At 33.9% G+C, this 25,948-nt stretch overlaps 11 protein-coding genes and 1 non-coding gene across 12 annotated transcripts; 5 read left to right on the top strand and 7 right to left on the bottom strand. All coding sequences in view use genetic code 12, as the record gives it.

Moving 5' to 3' along the window:
- Nucleotides 1-1,641: 1,641 nt before the first annotated feature.
- Nucleotides 1,642-3,780, top strand: CD36_01070 (conserved hypothetical protein; the record flags this gene model as incomplete). Its single annotated transcript, XM_002416739.1, has 1 exon — nt 1,642-3,780. The coding sequence occupies one exon, from the start codon at nt 1,642-1,644 to the stop codon at nt 3,778-3,780; it is 2,139 nt and encodes a 712-aa protein (XP_002416784.1).
- Nucleotides 3,781-4,616: 836 nt separating this feature from the next.
- Nucleotides 4,617-6,764, bottom strand: CD36_01060 (sulfur metabolism repression control protein, putative; the record flags this gene model as incomplete). The annotated part of the gene is made up of 1 exon (XM_002416738.1): nt 4,617-6,764. The coding sequence occupies one exon, from the start codon at nt 6,762-6,764 to the stop codon at nt 4,617-4,619; it is 2,148 nt and encodes a 715-aa protein (XP_002416783.1).
- A 2,141-nt stretch (nt 6,765-8,905) lies between these two features.
- CD36_01050 (zinc-finger, translation elongation factor eEF-1-binding protein, putative) lies at nt 8,906-10,375 on the top strand (the record flags this gene model as incomplete). The annotated part of the gene is made up of 1 exon (XM_002416737.1): nt 8,906-10,375. One exon carries the CDS (start codon nt 8,906-8,908, stop codon nt 10,373-10,375), a length of 1,470 nt encoding a protein of 489 aa, XP_002416782.1.
- A 127-nt stretch (nt 10,376-10,502) lies between these two features.
- CD36_01040 (calcium channel, putative) lies at nt 10,503-17,270 on the bottom strand (the record flags this gene model as incomplete). Its single annotated transcript, XM_002416736.1, has 1 exon — nt 10,503-17,270. One exon carries the CDS (start codon nt 17,268-17,270, stop codon nt 10,503-10,505), a length of 6,768 nt encoding a protein of 2,255 aa, XP_002416781.1.
- A 926-nt stretch (nt 17,271-18,196) lies between these two features.
- Nucleotides 18,197-18,505, top strand: CD36_01030 (mitochondrial 37S ribosomal protein RSM27; the record flags this gene model as incomplete). The annotated part of the gene is made up of 1 exon (XM_002416735.1): nt 18,197-18,505. The coding sequence occupies one exon, from the start codon at nt 18,197-18,199 to the stop codon at nt 18,503-18,505; it is 309 nt and encodes a 102-aa protein (XP_002416780.1).
- Nucleotides 18,506-18,567: 62 nt separating this feature from the next.
- Nucleotides 18,568-20,076, bottom strand: CD36_01020 (conserved hypothetical protein; the record flags this gene model as incomplete). The annotated part of the gene is made up of 1 exon (XM_002416734.1): nt 18,568-20,076. The coding sequence occupies one exon, from the start codon at nt 20,074-20,076 to the stop codon at nt 18,568-18,570; it is 1,509 nt and encodes a 502-aa protein (XP_002416779.1).
- Nucleotides 20,077-20,397: 321 nt separating this feature from the next.
- On the top strand, nt 20,398-21,822 carry CD36_01010 (kinetochore-related protein, putative; the record flags this gene model as incomplete). Its single annotated transcript, XM_002416733.1, has 1 exon — nt 20,398-21,822. One exon carries the CDS (start codon nt 20,398-20,400, stop codon nt 21,820-21,822), a length of 1,425 nt encoding a protein of 474 aa, XP_002416778.1.
- Nucleotides 21,823-22,155: 333 nt separating this feature from the next.
- On the bottom strand, nt 22,156-22,611 carry CD36_01000 (multiprotein-bridging factor [1], putative; the record flags this gene model as incomplete). The annotated part of the gene is made up of 1 exon (XM_002416732.1): nt 22,156-22,611. The coding sequence occupies one exon, from the start codon at nt 22,609-22,611 to the stop codon at nt 22,156-22,158; it is 456 nt and encodes a 151-aa protein (XP_002416777.1).
- A 437-nt stretch (nt 22,612-23,048) lies between these two features.
- On the top strand, nt 23,049-23,987 carry CD36_00990 (long-chain fatty-acid elongation enoyl reductase, putative; the record flags this gene model as incomplete). The annotated part of the gene is made up of 1 exon (XM_002416731.1): nt 23,049-23,987. The coding sequence occupies one exon, from the start codon at nt 23,049-23,051 to the stop codon at nt 23,985-23,987; it is 939 nt and encodes a 312-aa protein (XP_002416776.1).
- On the bottom strand, nt 23,984-24,427 carry CD36_00980 (methionine sulfoxide, putative; the record flags this gene model as incomplete). Its single annotated transcript, XM_002416730.1, has 1 exon — nt 23,984-24,427. One exon carries the CDS (start codon nt 24,425-24,427, stop codon nt 23,984-23,986), a length of 444 nt encoding a protein of 147 aa, XP_002416775.1.
- Nucleotides 24,428-24,620: 193 nt separating this feature from the next.
- Nucleotides 24,621-25,640, bottom strand: CD36_00970 (HNRNP arginine n-methyltransferase, putative; the record flags this gene model as incomplete). The annotated part of the gene is made up of 1 exon (XM_002416729.1): nt 24,621-25,640. The coding sequence occupies one exon, from the start codon at nt 25,638-25,640 to the stop codon at nt 24,621-24,623; it is 1,020 nt and encodes a 339-aa protein (XP_002416774.1).
- Nucleotides 25,641-25,857: 217 nt separating this feature from the next.
- Nucleotides 25,858-25,930, bottom strand: tRNA-Ala (AGC). The gene has a single exon. It is a non-coding gene; the product is annotated as a tRNA-Ala (tRNA).
- Between the last annotated feature and the right edge of the window lie 18 nt (nt 25,931-25,948).

Genomic DNA, 25,948 nt, shown 5'->3' with positions numbered 1-25,948 from the left:
TAGAATAGGAACCAACATGAAAGTAGTTCCGTGGGTATTCCTATCAATACTCGCAAGACTGTGATTTTGGTTAGAAGTCAGGCATGGTCTATCTATCAACACCAGGTGACCTCTAAAGAGATAGCTAGTCAGAAATGATCAAAGCGACTACCACAAATTCCCTTGTAATGTGTATTGCCCCCATAATTGGCAAATAATGAGTAGACTTTTTGAGAATCTCTGCTGAAGTGTAGTAATGAGCAATGGTTTTAATTACAACTATGCGGAATGGAAGGGAGGAGCAAAAGCAAGGGAAGGCGTCGTTACTACGACTAAAGTAGAAGAAGAACCAAATGAGGGGTCAACACTGCTATTGCAAGTTTAATTGAATAATAAACTTGTATGATAAAATTTAATTGTTAATTATAGGAAGTAAAATTTTTCAAATATTTCATTTCAAATTTACGTAACAAGTATTACTCCCTCCCCCCCCTCATTTCTGATAGTACATTAAACTTATGGATTGGTAGTTCCCACCTACCCCCTCTTTCTCTCTCCCCCCTCTCTATTTATATGAACTTGTTTCAATGCTTTCAAGACAATCATTGTAAATAAGTTTAGAGTTAATAAAAGAAGATAAGAGTGCTGGCAGTATAAAAAACTCCAAGAAAAGCAAGAAATTATGCAAATTGGTGGTGTAGTAGTAGTCGTAGTCGCGGTCATGCCCCATTAAGTCGTGGTTTGTGTGGCAACAACAAAAAAGAAAGGACAAAAGTATTTACACTAAGAATTATGGTTTTGTGTAACTCTATTCTGTGTTAGTATCAAAATTTAAGGAGGTTTTTTTTTTTTTTTTCTGTGTTATGGTCCTTTCTTCCACAGTCTTTCTCTCTCTAAATCTTCAAACCTTTTATCAGCTTCCCATTTTAGATTGCACTTTGTAATATTTAGTAATGTGCATTGAACTTGTTAATTAATTCAGTTTCGTATTATAGTATAAATTCTATTTTTTGTAAACTTTGTCCTGTCTTAATTTATGACCGAGTCAGGTGAACCAAACACAACAAAACAACATATACATATATATATTATTCTATGTTTTCTTCTTTTACTTCCTCTTGTAAATATAATTACTTTTCTTTTACACTACTCTTCTTATTATAACTACAAATACACCTTGATAATTTCATTCCCTCCCCCTCCTCCTCCTTCTCCTTCTCCTCCTTTCATTATTGAAATTCCCACCAGATATTTATTTCCGGAGTTTTACTTAGTCCAGTGTGGTGTTTATCACAAACTCAATTAGTTTTTACTTTATAGAAAGAATATAAGAAGAAATAAAAAAACGGAGAATAATCAACTACTATCATAATATAAGAATACTTGAAAGCAATATATATATATATAAAAAAAAAAGAATTTATCAGACCCACAAACTTCATTTCACATATCACTTAATAATTTTCCTCCTATTCCCTTCCTCCCTTCCTCCCTCCCTCATTCCCCCCTCAACGTTTTTTTTTCCTTTGTATTTTATTTTAATTAATCCATTTTATTTATCAGTTTCTTTATTCATATATATATAATCAAACTCCTTTTGTTGATAGGCAATATTGGATTACGTATCATCTGAAGAAGATTAAACAACAAATCCCTTCAGTAATGGAAACCATAGAAAAATCCCACAATGTATCTGTGTCTACTGAAATACCACTATCTATGCGATTCTTGCACAAACCTAGACGCTCAGAGGAATTGTATATCAAATCCAACGATCAAACCCAGGCTAACAGTAAATTAAATGCTCGACCCATTCGCATAGACGATTCATCTGATCCATCACCTACAAGTTTGGATTATTTTAATTTAGATGGTGGTATTACTAATACTAAAAATGGCACCCCTCCAGTTTTTTCACCTGAGGAATTGTCGGACTACAAATTGGTTCGCAAAAAATCAGGTGAACTTGTTAAACCATCTTTGAAAAGTCCCCTTTATTATCACAAAAAACGATCACTATCATTACCATCCACTCCTACCTATAAACAAGTGCATTTTGGTGGTTCGACCGATGTGCGTTATTTCCATAAAAAAGATAGGCCAGCAGCTATCTCAGCTTCAAATTCACCCAAATTAGACCCAGCCGATGATGATGATGGTTACGATTATTCTGATGATGACGATGATGATGGCTATGATAACGACTCTTGTGATTCTGATCCTGAAAGCATCGACTTCAACAATAAAAGTTTTGGATTCGATCATCATGATGAGGAGAAACGTCAACGACAACGGCATCAAGGTCTTCATTCTCGCACCGACACAAAGTACCCAAAGAAATTGGAAGGGTTGATTGATTGGCAATTGAAACTTACCAATTTCCCACCATTATCGTATTTGAAAAAGATTGAAAATGGGACTCCAGTTTTTTTGGAAAAAATATTCATATCCGGTGATAGAAAATACTTATTGGGCCATGTGGCCGTACAAAACCTTGCTTTTGAAAAACACATTACCATTCGTTACTCGTTGGATAACTGGATGACAGTGATTGAACTCCCCACTAACTATATCGAAGAAAGACCTGAGGTTTTGAAATTGAATGATTACGATCGATTTGGATTTAAAATTCCATTGAAGAGCTTGTTTAATAGTTTAAAGTTTTCCACAAATTCATCTACCGATTCTTTGGACGCTAGTAGCAATGAAGATGACGGCACTGGTACTCACGAACGAACTTATCAATTGTGTATAAAATATGAGACTAACAATCAAGAGTATTGGGACAATAATGGATCCAAGAATTATGAAGTTAAATTGGTTAGGTCATTCAAACAAATGCCGGATGTCACTAAACCATTTATAAGAAAGAATGTAGGTGTTGTTGGTACCAAGATTCAAGAGCATGCTCGGAAACCAAGATATTCAAACTCCTATCTTAAGCGAGTTGCATCTGACTCGGCAATAGCTACTAGCATGAATTCAAAATCTATTACAGAATCAACTGCAATAGAACCCGCAACTTCTGGTTTGGAATCACCTTCGGAAACTTCAATTGTGGATTCCAGTAGTGGGCTGAGTAATTTTTCTGAAATTAGCGATTTCGTCAAGAATAATTATTATTTGTCGTCACCTTTATTATCATCATTACACAAATCCCCTGATTTATCAGAAGATTATTTTGGTCAAAATTCAATTAAATCACCAGCATTGACTCCAGAAAATACAAGTTCAGCAAAATACAAGACCAAGTTTAAACCTCATTTATCGAAATTGGATACTTCGGATTTTAATAGAAATTTCGTTGATGAAAGTTTGAAACTGGATCATGGAAAACAACCACTGCAACTTGAAAAAGAAGAAAATCAAGGCTTAGGAATTAAATCCCAACAAGTTAATGGGAAAAGTGATTCTCATAGTAGCAAATCCAATAAAAAACAAGATTCTACCGGTTCGAAGAAAAAGAGTTCTTCTTTAGGGCCTTCGTTTTCTGGGTTGTCTGCAGCAAATAGAACAAAGTTTCTTAATTCTAAAAGTTATAAGGAATTATTGGAGAATTATTGTTTTTTCTCCTCAAATACTGCTAGTGGTGTTGATGCTACAATTACTGTAGGTTCTAATGGTCAACCAAGGACCAATAATAATAATAACAATAATGGTGGTGGCAGTCGAAATAGCAGCAGTAGTAGCAACAGCAGTTCTGAAAGTAACAACAGTAAGACTAGCACCAATGATGGTGATGAAAATGTTAAAGTTGCAAGAGAGAATTCGTTCACCATTTCATCGTTTTTGGGAACATGAGAATGTTGTTTAGTTGTTTTCCATGCTATGTTGTATTTTATTGACTACTGAATTGAAAAAAAAAAAAAAAAAAAAAGAACTTGCCATAACAAATGCATTTCTGATATATTCAAGTATCAGCTGTTGATGGTCATGATAGTTTAATTTTTTTATTTTTGTTTCGTTTTGTTTCAGTTCATAAGTTCATGTTTATATTATTATGTATTGTTTTATTTGGTTTTAGTTCAGTTTAGTTTAGTTTAGGTTTGTCTTTGTCTTTATATTAATGATGATGATACCCATTATTTTTAAAATAGTTTTGAAAGTAAAAAATGTTTATTTATCTATAAGAGAGAATTGATTGTAACCCGTGTGTGGTCTCTCCATATCCTCCCCAACATTTTTAACAAATTGAAGAGGTGATAATGGATTTTAATACTGGTGGCCGATTCCTCGTTGAAAGTAATTGACTAGATTGAAAACTAAGGCATCGTTGTTGCACTAACGTTTATGTAATGTGTTGCAAAAAAAAAAAAAATAAAGAGTACATTAATATTAATGTTGTCCAAATATTGTAGGTTTTTTGATTACTTCTATTCTCATGCTTCATGAAATAATTCAATGTCACGATCAACAGCTTAATCTCAGAAACCAAGTTTACGGAATTGTCTATTATTATTAAACTCTCGTATTTAAAAATTACAGCTCAATATGAATCATGTTATTCTCCAAAAAAAAAAGAAAAATATATTTCCTATTAAAAAAAGTAGTAATAATACAAATTACGTTAGATACATAAAAAAACCCTCCATTAATAAATCAATTTCCTTGTGTATATGACCTTTAAAATCAATCAATCAATCAAAACAATACATTTTAACTTCTCCATTTTCTAAACCAGCAACAAATCTTGAATCACTTAATCCAACACATGAAACGCTCAGATTATTAGTAAATGTATGTAAACATTTTCCATTTTGTAAATCCCATACTTTAATTAATCGATCATGAGCACCACTAATGATTCTAAATGTATCGGCAGCAATAGACCAAACTCCTTCAATATGACCAAATTGAGTTCTTATACATTTTCCCGTGGCAACATCCCATAATTTGATGGTATTATCTAATGCAGAAGTTAAGAAATGTGTAGGATATGAATTAGTACTTGTTGCAGTATTGTTGTTATGGGAAGTGAATGTGGTTCTATTAATTGTTGCTTCATCGTTTGATAATGATATATTGCTGTTTCCTAATGTTGTGGTGGTGGCAGCTGCTGAATGTTGATTATTTTCAGAATCACTTTCACTTTCATCTTCTATTAATTCTTCTTTATAAGTAAAAGGAATAATACATTGAACTTGTCCTATATGACCATTATTTTCCATACCCCCGAAAACTTTGATACATTGATTACTATTCATATCCCACATTCTAACTGTTGTATCATCACTAGCACTAAAAATAGTATTTGAAGCCAGATGAATTTTGACATGATTGACCCAATCAGTATGACCTCTCAATGTATAGCAAGTTCTTGAATCAACATGCCATACTCTAACCGTATGATCAGCTGATCCTGATACAATGGATTTATTGGTAAAATCAACTGCAATAACAGCATCATCATGTCCTCGATAAGTGGCAATACATTGTCCCGTATGATAATTCCATACTTTAATTGTTGAATCTAATCCACCAGTAATTAATTTTTGATTATCAAAAACTAATGCTCTAACTCCTTTGGTATGACCAGTTAATGTTTTAACACATTCACCACTATCAATCTTCCATATTTTTATTGTTGTATCATATGATCCTGTCATAAGATATTTCCGATTAAATTGTAAACATGTAACTCCGTCACTATGTCCAGTAAATGTTTTAATTGTATGAGTTCCTTTACGCCAATTTTTCTCTAATTTGAATCTTTCAGAATAAACTGATTTCCATGGACGCTTTTTCACTACAACTGATGGAGGTATAGTTTTTTTGTGGTTATCTTCTGGTGTATCAAGTTTTAATTTTTTCTTGTCTGGTTGTCCCTCTGCATCCAACACTTGTGATTGTGATGACCCTTGTTGTGGTTGTTGTTGCTGTTGCTGTTGCTGTTGTTCGTCATTTCTTTTTATAGGTTTAATATTATCATCATCAGTCATTTCACGAGCTCTTTTCATATGCATCAAAGGTAATCCCCAACCACAATTTGGACATTTTCTATCAATATGTTGTTGACACATATAATGCCATACTCTATCATCATCAGCTAAACTTTTCCATTTACGAGAAACTTGGGCAGCATTACATAATGATCGACAGTCCAAATAACATAAGATTTTAAGGGATATTTCTTGGGGTAAAGTCGATATAAAATCAATTTTAATCAATGAAGAAACTTCTTGGGAAATAAATGATAATTGGGGGAAACAACATTGACTTAATAATCCTTGTAATATTAATTGACGATGTTGTACTGGTGCGGCACTGAAAATTGACCATACATGAGTTATTGCTTGTTGATCACCATTAGGTAATTTATCCAACTGATCTTGAATCAATTTCATTCGAACTTCATCAGTATGTTTATTGCAAGTAATATCAGGATTATGACGATAACAATATTTATGGAAATTATCCTTAGGGATCATATTGGCGTCACTAATATGTTTTACTAAAAATGGCGTCACAACAGAAACTTCTTGATTAGGTAGGTCATCTGTGATTTGATTAGATATTGTTTGTATTGATGAGGTTGCTTCTGGGGATGACGGTTGTGTTTGAATGAAGTCTGAAGGGGTTTTACTTATTATAGTTGATTTGGTATGTGATGAGTATATGGTGTCTGGTAAATAATGTGTTGTAGATACAGACGTCGTAGTTGTTGATGATGATGTCAGTTGGGTTTGAGATGGTTCTGTTGTGGTTGAATTTATTAGATTATTAAAGTTGTTGGTTGTCTTTGATGATGAAGATGAAACCTCATCACAATTATTTAGTAAGTTCATAACTTGGAGTCCTCAAGCAGTTGGAGTTGTATGAAAATAGTTTGGTTGTTGATTCCTGAATTGGATTTAATGTTTGACAACAAACAAAAAAATCCCAGAAGCTAGGTTGTAATCACAACTAATATAAACAAAAAGAATAAGATGGGGAATGTTGTGAAATATATAAGTAATAAACCCCCGGTAGAATGTGTTATTCAAATGGAAAATCCACAATAATAATAATAATGACTTGAACAAAATATGTGAAGCTTTTTAACTTGAAAATTTGAAGTGGCAGAAAAAAGAAAGAAAATAATAATCTGTGGCTTCTTTCCATCACCATTTTATATGCAAATAGGATTTCTTCTGCTAAAATTTGAGTACTGCATATTAATATTGGCATCACCCACCCACCCGCTTTCTCGTTATTACACAAAACCCAAAAGACTATTAATCGAAAAGAAAAAGAGAGATTGTAACAAAACGTGACATTACAAAACTGGTCTTATTATATCTTTTTTACTTCTAGAACTTAGCGAACCATTCCCCATTGCTCGGGCATTGATCATCATGGTTTTGATATTCTCTAATTCCTTATTTGAGAACAACTAAAATAATTACTACCGCTTAAACTTTAATTATTGACTTTTAACGAATTGTATAGGAGGAGAGAAGAAGAAGAAGAGGGGGACATCCAAAAAAAAAAAAAAAAATAGTCATTCTCGGGTCATTTAGCTATTGGTCCGACCCGAAAGTTGGATTTGGATCTACATTTTTATATATAGTTTAAACAATTTCAATACGAAAAGAGGATTTTTGACCTGTTTGACGAAAAACTATTACCCAATTAAATGGAAATTACTAAAACAGCAATCTTTGCATAATTTCACACTATATTGTTATTATTATATATTGAAAGCAACAAATGGACAATCTGGAAAGATTACAATTTGTACATTTCAAATTAATAGTTAGGCAAACCACAAGATTATATTTTGGTTAGTTAACTATTTTTTGCCAATATGTTCAGAAAGGAAAAAAAGTGGTTTTCGTCTCATGCACTACTGTAGTTGCCGCCACCACCACCACCACCACCACCACAATAATGCGACAGGTATTGTATTGTTGCAGCCACAATTGCAATTGTTCAAACCATGTCATTTCATTTCATGACCAAAACTTTAGATAAGATTACAACAATAATTGATAACAATACAACTGTACATAATGAAACCTTATCACAAGTTAGTTTTATTCTTTTTGTTTTCATCATAAGTTGTTGCAGATGATTTTGATTGTGTACTTAATTATTTCTTTTAAGATGAGACTATTCACAATATTTTGAAAACAAAAGATTACAGCAACTTTATTTCAACAACTAATGGTTTGTTAATGAAGTTATAATCTGAATTATTACTAATTATGTAATTCCTTTCTATTTAACTTATTTTAGAAAGAATTGTTTTTCATTGTTATTCATACAAAAAAAGCATAAAAAGAACGCGTTTACTTAGAAGTGATTGATCGATTAACTAACAATATATTATCAATCATTTTGATTTTTGTTGATACAAAGTTTCAAACAAAAATTGTGGATCTTTTTTGTTTACTGCAATTATAGACGATAAACTTGAAGATATGGCTGTGGCAAAACAAAACTTAATTCACCAATTCAAATTGTACTTTGTGATGCGTCAACTTTATATTAATCTGAAGTCCACGTGAAATAATGATAGCTTCTATTATCTATGTGTCGCCTATTAATGCCAGTTTTGTATAAACACTTTTGTCGTTGATAAAATTGACGATAGTTGGTAAAAATATTTTGCAAAAAAAAACCCAGCAAAGAACTAAATCAATCATTATCTTACATAACTCAAGTTTCATGGACTCCATATAACTAAATGAATTGGTACTCAACCACAATCACTGCTGATACTGTTATTATTAAACTGATATCTCTATATTCGCCTAAGAATGACCTGGAATATTCTAGAAGTGAGCCTGTATTGCATATAGTAATCATCATCTCATCTGAAAAAAAAAAAAAAAATTTGGTCAAAGAATGGAAAGTCCTCAGTACATAAACAGTACACAATATCTCGTAAATGTCTGAAGAAGGTGCTCATATTGATAAAAAGGCTAAAATAGAAGATAGCAGCATGTCTGAAGAAACCAAACAACAGCAAGAAATATTTTCTAGTGTGGGAGAACAAGCTCAAGAAGTCGACAACGCTATTAAACAAACAGGAGCTGCCGATGCTGAAGGACACCCAGTTCAAGAAGTTGAATCTTTATGTATGAACTGTCATAAGAATGGGGTGACCAGAATGTTATTGACAAGAATTCCATATTTCAGAGAAGTTATTATAATGTCATTTGAATGTCCTCATTGTGGATTTAAAAATAGTGAAATTCAACCAGCAGCTCAAATTGCAGAAAAGGGGGCAAGATATGTATTAAAAGTTGAAAACAAAAAAGATTTCAACCGTCAAATTGTCAAATCAGAAACTGCTACGGTTAGATTTACTGAATTAGATATTGAAATTCCTCCGAAAAGAGGTCAATTAATCAATGTTGAAGGTATTTTACAAGAAATGATTGAAGATTTAGAATCTGATCAACCACAAAGACAAACCGTTCAACCAGAAGTCTATGAAAAAATTGAGCAAGTGATAAACAAAATCAAGCTGTTCATTAATTGTGACCCCAATACTGTTCCATTAACAGTGACTGTGGATGATCCAGCAGGTAATTCGTGGATTGAATATGTTCCCGGTGAACCAACTCATAAATGGGCCATGTATGAATACAATAGAACTGCTGAACAAAATGTATTTTTGGGATTAATTTCTGCTGATGATGTTGCTCAACATAGACAAGCTGAATTAGCCAATAAAAAGCAAGCCACTGATTCAAACATATCATCCAATTTAAATAAAGAACAGCCACAATCAGAAGGAGAACATTCCAATCTTCACACTACTGGTTTCAAATCTGATGCGTCTGAGATTGAAAATTTCAGTAATGAAGTCCAAACATTTGCTGCCACTTGTTCCTCATGTTATAAACCATGTGAAACTCATATGAAAACAGTTAATATTCCTCATTTCAAGGATGTTATTTTAATGTCCACTGTATGTGACCATTGTGGTTATAAATCAAATGAAGTAAAAACTGGTGGGGCTATTCCAGAAAAGGGTAAAAGAATTACATTAAAAGTGACTGATCCTGAAGATTTAGCTCGTGATATTTTGAAAAGCGAAACTTGTGGGTTAAATATTCCTGAATTGAATTTAGATTTGACTCCAGGAACTTTAGGCGGTAGATTTACTACTATTGAAGGATTATTGACTCAAGTTTTAGAAGAATTACATAGTAGAGTTTTCACTCAAACTTCAGATTCAATGGATGATGAAACTAAAACTAGATGGACGGGATTTTTTGCAAGATTACAAGATGCTATCGATGGGAAAATTGGATTCACTATTGTTATGGAAGATCCTTTAGCTTCTTCTTATATACAGAATGTTTATGCTCCCGATAATGATCCAAATATGACTATTGAAGAATTTGAAAGAACTTTTGAACAAAACGAAGGATTGGGTTTGAATGATATTAAGACAGATTAGAGCATAGTTAATATGTATGTGTATAAATAATTCTTTTTATTTTTCATAAAAACAAACATTATTAAACCATGTATATTCTTCTATTATTATCTATAAAAATTCTTTTTTTTTTTTTGGCTACCACTAGCTATTTCTTCCTTTTTTCATCAGATTTTAAATCATCAAAGGCATTTTTCCAAGATGACAGTTCAAGAATCTCTTCAATACTACCAACATCAACCAATGAACCACTATTTTTGCTTTCATATTCATTAACTTCTTCAGGATCCATAAATGGCGACACTTTTACTTCATCTTCAGTAGTTATAAATTCTCTTTGAGGATTTTGTGATGGAATTTCAATAAACAACTTTGGATGAGAAGGTTTCACATGTTGAGAATGATTAAGCTTAGCCACTGGTGTGCTAGGATAGTATACTCCACTTGAAATACTATGATCTCCATAAATCACCGAATTCCTTTCGGTACCTACTGAAGAGGAATCACGGACATTTATATCACTCAGATTTCTTTTGCCAGCTTCATCAGTGACAAATATCGTTGGAGGATTCTTATTAATCAATAATTGATCATTCCGCAAATAACTGTTTCTGGCCAATCTTTTATCAAAGGCAAGGTTTGTATCTTTAATACCTAATCGATTGTCCTTTTTAAACTTCCAACGACAAACATAAGTAGCAATAGTTTCATAGACTCGCTTGGTATGTAAACGTTTCATAACTTTCTGTATCAATAACCTTCTATCCAAATAATCAATTAAATTAAAACAATTACTTGTATCAAACGATGTGTATAATGGCAATTGCAATAAAATTCTCGTAAAGGATATACCAGGATCATTATTCAACTCCATACATAACAATGCCTCTTCAATAAACATTTCATAAGCTTTCCGTCTTTCTCTAATCTTGGGGATATCCATTTGTTCCATTGTATGTTCAATGGCTTCATAATTAATGGTCACATCATATGGATCATTGGGATTATTTCTAATAATCCATTTTTTGCACAATTCCGGAATTGTTAACAGCCCAGTATAAAAATGGAACGATAAGGCACCTTCAAGTGAATGTAACAATTTGGGTAATTCAATTGGTTTAATGTAACCGGTCCCTTGAGGATCAAATTTTTGCCAAGTTCTTTTAAATTTCCGGATTTCTTCTCTTTGAATCAATTGGTTATAGCTTTCTTTATGTCCAATATAATCAAAACTATCTAAAATCAATGAAATAAACATATTCAAAAATATGTACATTGATATTATGTTCCAGGCAATGAAAAGAATATAAGCATATTGTTTATTGCCACAATCACTGTTATCAAGATTATTTTCACTGGTGCAAAATGGTTGAGCTAATGCAAAATCTTCCATAATATAATTCCATCCTTCTCCAAAACTGCATCTAAATAAAACAATCAATGCCTTGGGGACTGATCTTAAATTAATATTTCCAGTAGTATTAGGACCTAGTCTTGTCATTCCAAAAATTTGATTCATGGCAATTGCGAAAACCAAAAATACAATAATCCATGTAAATACCAAGGAAATCAAAGATGGCAAGGACGCAGAAGCAAATCGCAAAAGTTGACTCAATCTGTTACTACGAGGAATCACAAACACTAAAATAGCAACCAAGAATAACTTGTTAATATTTATCAAGGGGGAATTGGGGTCCAAAAAGTACGACCCTGTAGTAGTTCCAAAGGCACCTAAAGATACCACCAAATTAAAAATATTCCACTTGTATTGCATAAATGTAGAAAATCCTTGTCCCGTGAAAAGCATAATTGAATTTACGAAAAACATACTGGATGCAATCATGTAAATCAGAGTTCTAAATTGATTCAAACTATCATATGACGGGAAACATTCTAACAATAATGCTATGACATGAAAAACCAAAACACAATTCAAAGTTCTTGTCCAAACAGGATTTCTTTCCACGGTCATTCTGTAACAAAATCTTCTTATGACATGAAGATTGTCAATATTCTTTCTTTTCGAAGGTTTAACTTGCACCAATATCTTCTTAACTCGATACCAAGATATCTGATCAGTTGTCATATAAGCCCTTCCAGTTGATCTCGAGTAATTACTAATGATCACAGATACAAACAACGTCAAAATAAAGATAATACTGACAAAATTGAAAAGAACCACAAAAAATCCATTGAATGGAGTCGCATTGGTTTCCTTAGGGGTACCGACCCCTGTACTAGCCATGACATTGTTTAATAAGTCGACCCAACCTTCTAATGAAACAATTTCAAACAAAGTAGCAAATGAAGATGCAAATCGGTTGAATTCCAATTGAGGATTGGTATACACGTTTGGGCTAACAATTTGCCAATTGAACACAGAATTCTGATATTCATTGTAACAAGAACTCATGTCAGACTCTCCATCAACGCAATATCCAAGTCGTCCATTAAAGATATTCAATCCCCAAATTGAAAATGGAAGCAATAAACAAAGGGAAATAACTGCAGCATTAATAATTTTCCAAAATCCAGCAATCATTGTGTTATGGAAATTGGCTTTTGCTGTATCACTGACCGTTAACAATCTCAATGCTCTCAATGCTTTCAACCCCCTGACAATTCTTGACAACTTCCCGTCATTTTTCAAATAAGCAATTGTTTCTATCCACAAGGAAAGCAACACCACAAAATCAATAAGATTCCAAGACGATCGAGTATAAGCATTCGGGGTAAAGATGAAGCCATCAGCGATTACTTTGATAGAAAATTCAATGGTAAATATCATCACAAATACAAATTCTGCCCAAAATACCCAGGGCTCACCGGCATGATCCATACGGAAAATAGGAGTCATATAACATGCAATTACAACTAATGTGATTGTTGCAATGAACATTAATACAACCATAGCTTCTGCTACAGGCTTGTAAGGAACAGCACCATCAATTCTTTCTCCATAACTTGGTTTCACCATTTTTTGACACAATCTACGAAGTGGATGATGTGGCCCAATTACATAAAACACATAATTATATCGTGGATTGGCTTCTAAAAACTCGTTTTGTTTGCTGACAATATTCTTTCTTTCTTTAACAATAGTTCGAGCAAAATTTGCTGGATTGAAATTTTCCAAAGATACTTTCCTTCCCTCAGCCTTATTTCCATAAAATGGGTTGTTTTTGAATAAATTGAGGGTACGCCAGTAATTCACCCCTAACCATCGTTTCCATGTCGATGTAGGTAAAGTTCTTATTGCTTCTCCTTCATCATCATCATCGATTTCGTTGCGAGCATCGTTTTCCAAAAAATCATTCACAGCAGTACCGCTCAAAAGTAAATTGACAACTGCTTCCTCTAGTTCATCTTTAACTTGTTTTCTTCTGAATAATTTTTTCTTGATTTTGGATAGCAACCCTGAGTCCTGTTCAATATCTTGTAGTTTGTTTGTCATGGTGTCAATAAATTGCAATAATTGCTGTTTCCGCTTGCCTTCTTCAGAAACCTCTAATGTTTTAGCGATAACGGCAATGAAAATATTGAGGATAATCATATTAGACAACATGAACCATCCAATTAAGAAAACTGACCCAAATGATCGAGATGATGTGGTTGTAGCATATTGTTGCATTCCATAAAGTATCTCTGTCCAGTTTTCCGTCGACGTGATAACATACAAAGCAATGAAAACTCCTGGCAACGTGGTCATAGGGAAATCAAGATCACCGGCTTCATCTTGTGAGACAACTCCTTCAAAATATCTAGCCAAGATTATGCTAACCAAAAAAAGTAAGATAAAGTAAAACAATGCTAAATCAAAAATTGCTTTGAAATTTCTCATTATTTTCAACCACAAATTTCTTGTAATCGAAGTCCACAATACTACTCTATAGGCTCTCATCACTTGAAAAACAGTTAACCAGTAATATGCATGTCCGAGGGCAGTTTTAATTGGTCCAATAATAATTATGGTGGTGATTACTGCCAAAAACAAATCAAAACAGTTTCTTTTCACTCTGAAAAATAATCTCCAATTTGGAAAGTAAAAAGCAAAACGCAAGATAACTTCAACCATAAACACACCAGTAAAAGATGCTTCAAATCGATACAATAGATGTGCCCTACGATCAGACATATCAGACCTTCTGAAGCATTGGACAAATAAATCGATAATAACACAGATCACAAAAAAAAATTCAAGGTTATAATACCATTTTAAAAACACATTTTGGTTTTTCAAAAACTCAAGTCGTTCTTCGTGCATTTGGACATCTTGATCTGCGTATCCAAATATTTTAAAAATACGTCTTCCTTCACGTTTCTTCTTCTTTTCTTCTGCAACCTCCATTCTAGTGATATTGAATGACGCAACTATGATAGCAATAAACACATTGATTAACCAAACTGTCATTACAAATATACATCCAATGAAAAATAAACAGGCTGCCATATTGTCTGTATCCATAGTGTAATACATAATATCAGTAAATGTATTTGCACTCATAATAACAAACACAATTTCTAACGATTGCAATATATTGTCAAAGTTTAATGTTCCATTGTAGGGATTATCCCCAGATACACATTGCGAATACATGGGACATCGGTAGCCTTTTATAACGTTTGACGACAGGCCATCCCTCATTAAATACGCTGTTGGTGCTCCATCAAGGCCAATATAAGATCCACAATACAGATCAGAATTCACAAATGTGTCGGTTGGATCATCGGGATTGGTCCACACACAATGTCTGGTTAATGAAGATTTGAACGTTTGTACTCCTATTATACCAAAAAATAGCCAAAAGCAGGCAATAAAAATTGAAACATCAATCAACTGAGGAATGGCTATCTTACATGCAGTCAAAATGGTGGTAGTACCAGTAGTCAAGTTACAAAGTCTCAAAATACGAAGACAACTGAGTGCTCTAAACAACATAATGTGGTGATCGGCATCATAGTGATTGATTGATAAAAATAATGAAATCCAAAAACAAACCATCGATATAAAGTCTACTCTTTGCCAACTGCTTCTGAAAAATGCTCTTTTCAAATTTAGTTTTTCAAAAGTATTGGGTGTTGGTTTGAAAAAAGTGTTTTTGGCCTCTAACATCTGTTTAGGCACTGGAGTAGTTTTATCTAAATCCTCAGGATCATTTGCTTGGGATCTGAGGGGTATATAATTCCGATGGTGCAGGTCCATATGATATTTGTCTTTCAAACCAAATGATCGATTTGATTCACCTAATAAATCCTGCCTACTATCATTCAAGTCAATTTCTCTAATCTCACTATCTTCGCTAGAGCTTCTTTTATCATTTTCCTGAGATATGAACTTTTCTTGTCTTTTCTTTTCCGCTCGGGACTTGAAAATGCCTAAAGATTTCAAAATTTTTGAAATGTAATTCTTACTAAAATATTCTTTGGTAATTTCATTTTTGGGATATGGCAACCCTAATTCATCAAACATTATGTGATCATCGTAAAATCCGTAAGCTATGATTTTTCCTATGACTTCTGCTGTATAAATGACATTTATAACCATGAGCAAATAATCTGCCCAGTTATATCCTTTGATAAAATATCCATTAAGCACAAAAGGGTTCCATTGTCTATAAGTCAATAAGCATACTTGCAAAATCAAAATGACCAAAAGGAATGTGTTTATGAATTTGTTCTCACACACATGATAGCAAAATTGTCGAACTTTAGACTCGGGAGTGAATATACCCAATGACTTCCCAAATAAATACATAGTGTCAAACTCTTGGAAATTGGTTCTGTTGTTCTGATGCAGTTTTTTAGGTAATCGGAGATAGTCTGTTACTGGGACTTCACGTGAGTACTCGTGTTGTCCTGTGCTTGATATTTGCAGTTTGTTCGTTTGCTGTAGATACAACCCCAATCCCTCAATATTTGAATCTAAATTGGTGTCGCTTTCATTTCTAAGAGATGTATTACCAACAGATGTTTTATCACTTTTGTTGGTGGACTTGTTTGACTCATCAAAAAACGTAAAATGTTCACTCATTGGTGTGGGTAAAGGTAAACTTGCTTGAGACTCTACTGCACTCAATCTTTCGGTATTTTCTTCGTTTCGTCTACTACTCCCCCCTGCACCAGCAATACGATCTGATATTCTTGAGATTGCATTAGCAATTCTAGGGGAAGAACCACCCCCGTCTTTGGGATAGGGTGACATCAACGAGCCTGTTTCCAAAAGCCCCGGGTCAACTGGTAAACCTAAATTCGACCTAGTTTCAAAGGGAGAATTTACCACGTATTTTGACGAAGTGTCGCTTTTGTTTTTATTTGTGTTTGGGTTGGAAATGAAGGGGGATAAATCATTCAAAGGAATATCAGTTGTGAAATTCACAAAACTAGAATTTTCATCACCTGAAGTCTCTTCTCTCTGTTGTGTTGTTGATTTGGATAACTTATTTACAGGGAACCAATTTGCTTCATTTTCCTTAGTACCCAATGCATAATTTAATCCTTCCTTTAGCTCATCCAAATCTTCATCTTCGATTGCATGTCCTAGACTTGGTGTTGATGTAGCTGAATTAGGCGTCCTAGGTGAGCTTGGTCTGCTCAAATGTAGCACATTAAGTATGTCTCGTCCACTTCGCGATGATCGCTTGTCTGAGTGAATCAGTAATGAATCTGGTGCTCTGTCTTGAATTTGGTGCAACTCGGGTATCTCTACACTAGCTAAATCGTCTTCATTATGCAAAAAGGATTGTCTCTGCCAGTACTGTGAATCAGATATGTATGTCTTATTTGGGTCGTAATCTTCGTCATAAGATGCCTGCTCTTCTTCCAGAATATGTTGTATGTTGAGATTTGATTCAGTCGGAGGGTTTATAATTATACCAGGTCTACCTCGACTTGAATGGGTATTACTGTTATTATCCATGATTTATTAAAAGTCTTTAGAATTAGTTGGTTGGTCTCTATTCCATGCAGGGAAGTCTATTAAAAAAAAAAAAAAGAATCAATAACCAAGACCTAAATTCAAAGGTATGAATATCAAAAGCAATGGATTGTGAAGAACTGCCGATTTCTGGAAGAGTGATATTCCAAGATTCTTCGCTTAAACTTCTGGTGTATAAACACGATTCTGTTTTCTCTTTGCAGTTGTATAAGTTAATAGTGGTGGTGGTGTCTGATTTAAAGCTGGAAAATAAAGTAAAGAAAAAAATAGATTTAGATTTCCTGCCAAGATCTTAAAAGGGTAGTGTGTGGTTGTAGTAGTCGTTGTAGTAGTTACGATCTGACACGTATTATGGCTTAGGGATGAAATATATGTTGTTTGCAGAAGCAGATCACACTGTATCTAATTAAAATATTTATTCTAAAGTGATATTTAGTCAATCATATATATTCTTACTTCTTTTAGGTCGCTTAATTGATCTATTTTTATGGTGATGATCCCTCCTATATTAGAGGCGAAGCAAGTGTACGAAAGTTAAGAAAAAAAAAATGACATTGGCAGTGTTAATCTACAATAGCATCTATGATCACCAAAATCACCACAACAGTAATGAAAAAAAAAAAAATGATTGATTTATAATCGAGTTTCTTCATTTGAGATCATAACGTATCCTATCCTATACTTGTAGTGAAATTTGGTTATAGAAATGAATTGTCAATTACACATTGTTGTGAAATCTACATTATCTTAATGAGCACGTGACATGATTTTTTAGAAGACCGACACACACACACACAGAGAATCCTTACAAAAGTCTAGCCAAGCGAGCAAAGACTGAAAAGCAAAAACACAAAAAAAATCTTTTCATTTGTTGAGACAGTAGCCCTTGTATCTATAGAACCACAACCATGAGTGTGTTGAAAGCGTTACCATCCAAGGCTAGGTTGGCAGAGGTCAGAAAAACTTCATTTAGAATATTTGATCAGTTTTGGAATCCTAATGCAAAAAGAAACCCAAATAAAATATTAAAAGCACCTTTGAAAGGTCCAGAATATGTGAAGTATTATGGTGACAATAATGCTGTGCCTACATTCAGTGATTTCAAAATTTGGTTTCCTCAGTTACAGCTAGTGGATCCTAGAGAAGCACATAGAGTATTCATAGTTGCAGACAGAAAAAGAAGAAATAAGGGTGCTCCTAAAAAGAAGAAGCAATGATTCTGATGTGTATTTTTATTTCCATTTCCTTGTATATACAATTATAAATATATATTCAAAGCCTATTTTGATTTGATTCGCTTTTTTAAGTTGAATGTGTCTGTTATATCATCTAGCAGAATGGAAGTGTTTCCCAACAAGTGTCTCTTTTTTCTTGGACTTGTGAACCTGTTTGTTGTGAAAACCGTTTCCCATAATGTCCCTTGTGTAGTGCTATATATTATGGTAATTTGATCAGTATCTGGTTGAGTATTCTTAATTGTACCATTTGTATCAAATATTCTCTGGGGTTTGTCATTGTCATCATTCAACGTGACAACCAGTTTTTCTGTAATTAGTAGCAATTTATTGTCAATTTTGTAAAAGTCAAAGACAAAAGTGTCCACCTCCATTATTGATTTGATTTCTGCCTCTATACTATCCGACTCAGTTAACCTAAAATGGCAGCCAATTACATACGTATTGTTAATACAAATATATATCTCAGACTCATGTGAATAAACTTTTGTAATCTCAAGAGTTTCAGGTAATGTTATTGTTCCGTAAACAAATTTATCCCACGATTGTTTCCAACCCTGTTTGTCTTTCAAGTTTAGTTCTACCGACTTGATTACTCGTAATAAACTTATTTCAATTATTTGAATATGCAATTGTGGTCCTTGAAGATCTGATACAGCAATGTATTCTCTATCAGACAGGAGTGTTACCCAATTAGATTGAAACTGGTTACTACTAAAATGCAAATGACCATCTGAGCCCATATTATATCCATTATCCATGATCTCCACGTCAAGTAACGGTTCAATTTTCCTTCTCTCGGAAACCTGTCCTAGAATATTATAAATCAACAAATTGTATCCAAAAATAGTTTCGTGGTCGCTAAAAACTTGTAACCAAGTGCCTTTACCTGACCACGATAGTTTTGGCTCAGTTGTCAACGTATTTGGTAATTTGATCAGCTTTATAAGAACGCTGACAGATCCCTCGTTGTAAAAATGATATAATATTGGAGGCTTGTTATATTCAAGGGTGCTTGCAAGTATGGACCAGAATCTATTGTCATGACTAGGACGAATTAAGAATGATGACATTGGTTTGTAGATTGTGAATAATACGTGCGTGCAATCCAAAGAAAACACCCTGGCTGCTAGATTATGTTTTGAAAATATTAATAGTTGACGACTGTTGGTATACGCCCCTAAATCTTTTTCCAACGATGGTGGGGGGATCCATTCTATACTTTCAATTCCTTCATTTCTGGGCTGCTTGATAAAAATAGGTTCTACATCTTCATTTCGGAAATCAATAATCATTGCAATATGTAAATTATCTATTACCACTGCGAGCTTTGTGGATACTGAGTCTGGTAGTATATGCTCCCATTGCAACTGTGATACAACATAAGAGCTTGTGTGATTAATTTGAGAAAACAGTCTCGTAAGTGTTTGAATGTTATATGATCGATAGATAGTTGATGTTGGTAAATTTAGTATTTCCAACTTATTCTCCTCGTGTTTCAATCTGGCAATGTACTTGTGGCATAATGATACAGCCAAAATATCTGGTCTCATGTTCAATTACTGTTGGATCATTTGGGGAAATATAAACAAAGAGAGAAATCGATGTATTTTGTTGATTTAAGAGAGATTCGCGTTTCATCCAAGGAGAAAAAAAAAATATATATGGTGAAATCATAGAAATCGGATAATATTACATGAGCGAGAAAGAGACAGAGAGAAAAAAAAAAAAGAAAGAAACAGAAAATCATCTAATTCAAAACCAAAACATTGAAATCAAACTCAAAATATTCCAAAACTTACAACCTTGAGTACCCATACATACGTTGAATGACTTTCTTCTATTACGACTTAATTTCAATAAACTAAATAGATATGAGAACACTTGGTGTTGGTAAGCAAAAAGCACCGACAAGAAAGAAAACAAAAAAGCAAGCTAAATTGGTACATGATACAGACGATGATGAACAAGTCACTCCACAACCAAGCTTGCTATCGAGGAAAAACCAATTATCTGATTTATTTTCTTCTCAAGAGAATTTCAATAAGAACCCAGCTCCTAAAAAGCGGCAAACATTTGAAGAAGATGGAGAATTTGTGTATAAACGAAGTCAATCACCCACACAACAGTCTCGTAAGAAAAGAAAGGTCAATACCCCAGTTACTCAATTACATGAGGAAATGGATTTGATGGCACGAGAAGATATAGATAGTGATTCTTCAGATGATATATTCAATTTGAGCAGAAAGAAAAAGAAGCAACGAGCCAAAGGGCAATCCATCAAGAATCCTACAAAATTGAGGTCTCCTTTAGGAAACGGATACAATTCGGATGATTATATAGAGCAAGTGTCTCGTGAAACTTTGCAATTGCATGATAATGACAAAACGGTTTCTAATAAGAGAAGACAGTCCTATTTGAACCGAGGGAAGCGGGTTTCTTCAATTGGCAATGGGTTTGTGGGAGTGCCCCACAAAGAGGTTCCTGTATCTGATTATTATAAACTTTTGGATACCACTATGCCTGGACCAGATAGGTTGAGGCAATTGTTGATATGGAATATGAAAAAACAATTTGAGAAAGATGAGGAAGATTTGAAGCAGCATGAGTCAGAGGATCAAACTGCACCAAGTATAGCAAGAGTAATCAAAGAAGAGATCATACGAGATTTGACAGAAAAAAAGATTTCTACAAGTTGGTATGATAACAGAAGCAACAATATAGAAACAATAAGTGGGAAAGTGGTTACTGTACCTAATCCTTTAAATATTACAAATCTAAAAAATATTGATATTTACACAAAAAAATTGAAAAACCTAAGAAAACAGAAAGCAGAGTGGTATAAAGTTTACAAGCAGGCAATACGGCCTTTGGAAGCAATGAAGATTAGTTTGCCTGAGGATAAAAAACAATTAAATATGTACATAAAGGACGAAAGAGCAGGAAACATAAAAACAGATGCAATTGATAACTCATTAGTTGAAACAGTAGAAGCTAACCACGCCGAAGTTAAATCAAATATAACAAAACTAGAGCCAGAAGTGGACAAGCTTTATTTTACTGCATTCCAACTAAAACGTGCAAGCGATTTGTTGAAATCAGTAGAGCAACAACAATTAAACAAAAAGGTGTCACAGTATTTGCAGGGTTACTCAAATAAATCAAAAGTGGAAGCATATAGATCCCTACCGTCCAATAGTGGTAGCAACATTAGATGGTCTGTACCTCTGAAAAATGTGGACACAAAAGATCTTCTAAGAGCTATATGTCGGTTGGAAACTCAAAACAAATCTTCATAAAAGCAATCTGATAAACCCCAGTTTTTTTCTTATATTATTTTGAAAACATTTACCATTGATTCAGCTTAAATTTTTCTTCATTATTTATTTCTTATCATGTATTACTCTGTATGGATGATGTTATTATGTTTGTATTATTATTATTAGTATCTAGCATTGACTATAAATGTACGTTTTTCTTTATTTTTTTACTTTTTATTCAAGAAATAGCACTTACCACAGTATTCTATTACGGGTATATCATATGTACATACGTAATAAATTGGTTGTTGAACCCTGTACACAGACATGATACAATCTAAAAAGTCATGAATTCGTCAATTATTGAAACCGTTATTTTTTCTTAGCAAACAAAGGTTCACCAATATTCTTACCTCTTAACTTAACACCCAAGGCTCTTTCTAATTTAGCCAACAATTGTTGGTTTGGAACAGCTCTTCCGGCCTCATAGTCGTTGATGACGTTTGGCTTTTCGTTCACCTTGGTGGCCAACTCCTTTTGAGTCAATTTCTTTTCTTGTCTGGCTTGTTGAATGGCCTTACCAACGTTCACATCTACTTTCTTAACAGCCACAACATCATCAGTTGCATCTAATTTAGTCAACCTTTGCCCTTCTGGATTTGACTTGGTGTTGGCAGTTCCGTATTTCTTTTCAGTACCAACAACCAAACCAGCTCTTCTGGCAGCATTTAATTGTGAAGAAGTTTTAGCAACGTTTTCTCTTGGACCACCACCACCAACTCTGGCCTTTTGTCCGATAACAGTAACTGAATCCCAATCTGAAGACATATTCAATGATATTAATGATTTTAATGAAAAAGAAAAAGAAAGTGTGAGTCAACAGTTGGTTTTTTTTTTTCCTTTGATCAGTTGCCACCACCACCATTAAATCTTTCAATGAAAAAAAAAAAGTGAGGAAAAAAAGTTCACAGTTGGTTAGGACACGAAAAGTACGACTACAAGGAAAGGTTTTTGGTTATAGATAGATAAATAAATAAAGACAAACATTACTTGAGCAGGGGCAAAACAGAATTGGGGATGATCAAGTGTTTGGTTTATATGATGTTCTGATGCTTGAGTCTGGTGTAATTTAAGATTGCTTTACTTATAGTAGTTTTGTGTGTGTAAATCTTGTAGCAGTTGCCATCTGCAAAAAAAAAGGACGAAAAAAAAAAAAAAGGGAGCTAGAATAGATCTTTTCATCCCCTTAAGACCAGAAAGCCCGTATGACCGAAATTGAAGTAAAATCACGTTCCAGATCCATTAAATCCTTTTCCTCCAATGAATTGACTCCAGACTCATCAGTACAGGAATTAATTAACGAATTAAGTTCTGATAATCATATTTCCGAACATAGACTTAGATTAACTAAATTAGAAAATGGTAAGCAAGTAGCTTTGATTGCTCATAAGACTTTTGCTGAAAACGGTATTCCTAAGACTGCAAGCAAGATTGAATTGTTTGTCAAAGATTTGGGTCCTCAAATCTCATGGAGAACTGTTTTTTTGGTTGAATATTTTGGTCCCTTTATTTTCCATCCATTATTCTATTATGTCCAATCACTCTACGGTTCTGGGTCTTTCGAACACACGGAAACTCAAAAATTTGCCTTTGCGATTGTTCTTTTACATTTCTTAAAGCGTGAATTAGAAACCATTTATGTTCATAAATTTTCCAATGCAACAATGCCTGCGTTCAACATTTTCAAGAATTCGGGACATTATTGGATTTTGTCTGGTTTCAATTTGGCATATTTTATTTATGGTCCAAGTGATAAGCTGGGAGTATTAAAGTACTTTTTCCATGTAAACGAATTACCAAGTTACGTTGTGTATGGTCTTTTTGGTTTGTGGGTTTTTGCTGAATTATCTAATTTGACCACTCATTTGATTTTGAGTAACTTGAGAAAGGGTGATTCTAAAGTTTACGTTATTCCTTTTGGATATGGGTTCAACTGGGTATCATGTCCTAATTATTTTTTCGAATCTTTGTCGTGGTTGGCCTATGCCTTACTCGTAGGCAATTGGTCAGCATGGATATTCTTGTTAGTTAGTTCTGGTCAAATGTGGCTTTGGGCTGTTAAAAAGCACCAGAGATACTTGAAAACTTTTGGCGACGATTACAAGAAGTTGAAAAGAAAGATATATATTCCATTTGTTATTTAGGTTTGCGGATCCTGTGGATTGAATTTTATTGAGACGCTGTTCACACAGTGTCTTTCATCTGTAGGAGTCTTATAGCCTTCACCTTTAAATACATGACCTAGATGTCCGTCGCAGTTTGAGCATCTCATTTCTTCCCTAATCATACCGTGTGATTCGTCTCTATAAATTTTTATAGCTCCAGGGAGGGCTTCATAGAAAGCTGGCCAGCCACAGTGGGCTTTGAATTTTGTGTTGGCCTTGTACAATGGAAACTTGCAACCAGCACATTCATAATAACCTATATCGGAAGCTGGGGTATTTGTATATTCACCAGTGTATGGAGCTTCTGTTCCGCCTTGTCGTAATACACGGAATTGTTCTGGCGATAAAATAGCTCTCCATTCTGAATCTGATTTCGACATGTTTCTGACAAAAGTTCTAAATGCTGGCGATTTGAACATTCAAAGTCAACAACGGTTTAAACAGTTGCCACCAAATTTATTCTTTTTCAACAAAGGAAAAAAAAAAAATTTTTGATTGTTCTCGACTTTTCTCTTATTTATGTAAGTATATATCCAATGAACTATTAACTTTTTTACACCTAGGAGAACAAAATAATGAGGCTATGCCAATCTATACATTACTACACCTATACTAACGTAAAAAGTAAGTGTACTCGCCCTTCAATTCTCTTGATTTATCATTGGCTTGAGTTTTTACCTCCCATGAGATATCAATGTCAAGTTCTCTTGGGTTGACTTTACTTGGTACAGCAGTAATTTCACCATTAATAACGTCACCTTTCTTAAGATCTAAGACTTGATCCATGTAAAAAACAGTTTGCTTCCAATGGGTGTATTGGTGCATTGGCCCAGTTGGTAAGATAACTTTTTGCTTACCTGGAAATATAGCGTCCCAGTACACAATAAAGGCATGGCAGTAATCGTTATCAATTGCCTGTAACTCAAACTTTTTCTTAAAAGATAATTGCTCTTTCGTAACAGTATTGATATCAAATTCAAAAAACTTGGTACCTTTGGTAATCAAAGACTGATTGTTGACAGTGTCAACCAATGGTTCTTCCATAGCAGTTTTGATAAACGGAGTGTAGTCAAATCCATAAACATCTTCCCAATAATGTATTTTTTCATCTTTGTACTGTCCATCCTCAATACCAGCAATGTACATTTGACACTTGTCGGGGAAAATCAACCCACCTTCAACAAGATATCTGTCTCTGGCATACAAGACTGTATCCAACATAGATTCGTACAACAAGAAATAACCCATCCACTCTGATATTATTATGTCAACTTTGTCAACTGGCAAGGTGATGTCTTCTAATTTCCCTTGCAACAAAGTAATCTTATCGCTGAACCCATTCAACTCCACGATTTCCTTTGCCTTGTCAATAATAGACGACATATCCACAGAGTATACATGTTTGGCGCCAGCTTTAACGGCAAACATGGACAAAATACCGGTACCACATCCAACATCAAGAACAATTTTATCTTTGAACAAATCCTTATTTCTGTACATGGCATTACGATAACTCAAGGTACGTGAAGTATCCTTTAACATTTCTTCGTGTATACCAAAATGATCATACGATGAAAAATAGTGTTGTTCATATTTAGTTAATTGCGATTTATCGGTAGCAGATTCAGACATCTTGTTTGGGATACAATCTATATTGGTTTGAAGGGTTAGATCAAATAATAAAAGATGAGAAATATTGGATATTTATTAAGATGCCACAAGGCTTGGAGTTGAAAATTTTTTGTTTTTTTTTTTTTTTGTATGAGATGGATCGCGCAAGAAGACGTTATTTCCCTTCCCCCCCTCCCACCAAAAAAAGAGACAAATGAAAAAACAAAAAAAAAGAAATTGGACGAGATAAGAGTCGAACTCATGACCTTTCCCATGCTAAGGGAACGCGCTACCAACTACGCCACACGCCCGTTTTCAAGTTTAAAAAT

This window comes from Candida dubliniensis, chromosome 1, assembly GCF_000026945.1.
Source record: "Candida dubliniensis CD36 chromosome 1, complete sequence".
Taxonomy (NCBI): Eukaryota; Fungi; Ascomycota; class Pichiomycetes; order Serinales; family Debaryomycetaceae; genus Candida; species Candida dubliniensis.
Note: the sequence above shows the minus strand (reverse complement) of the source record. Positions and strands in the feature narration are given on the sequence as shown.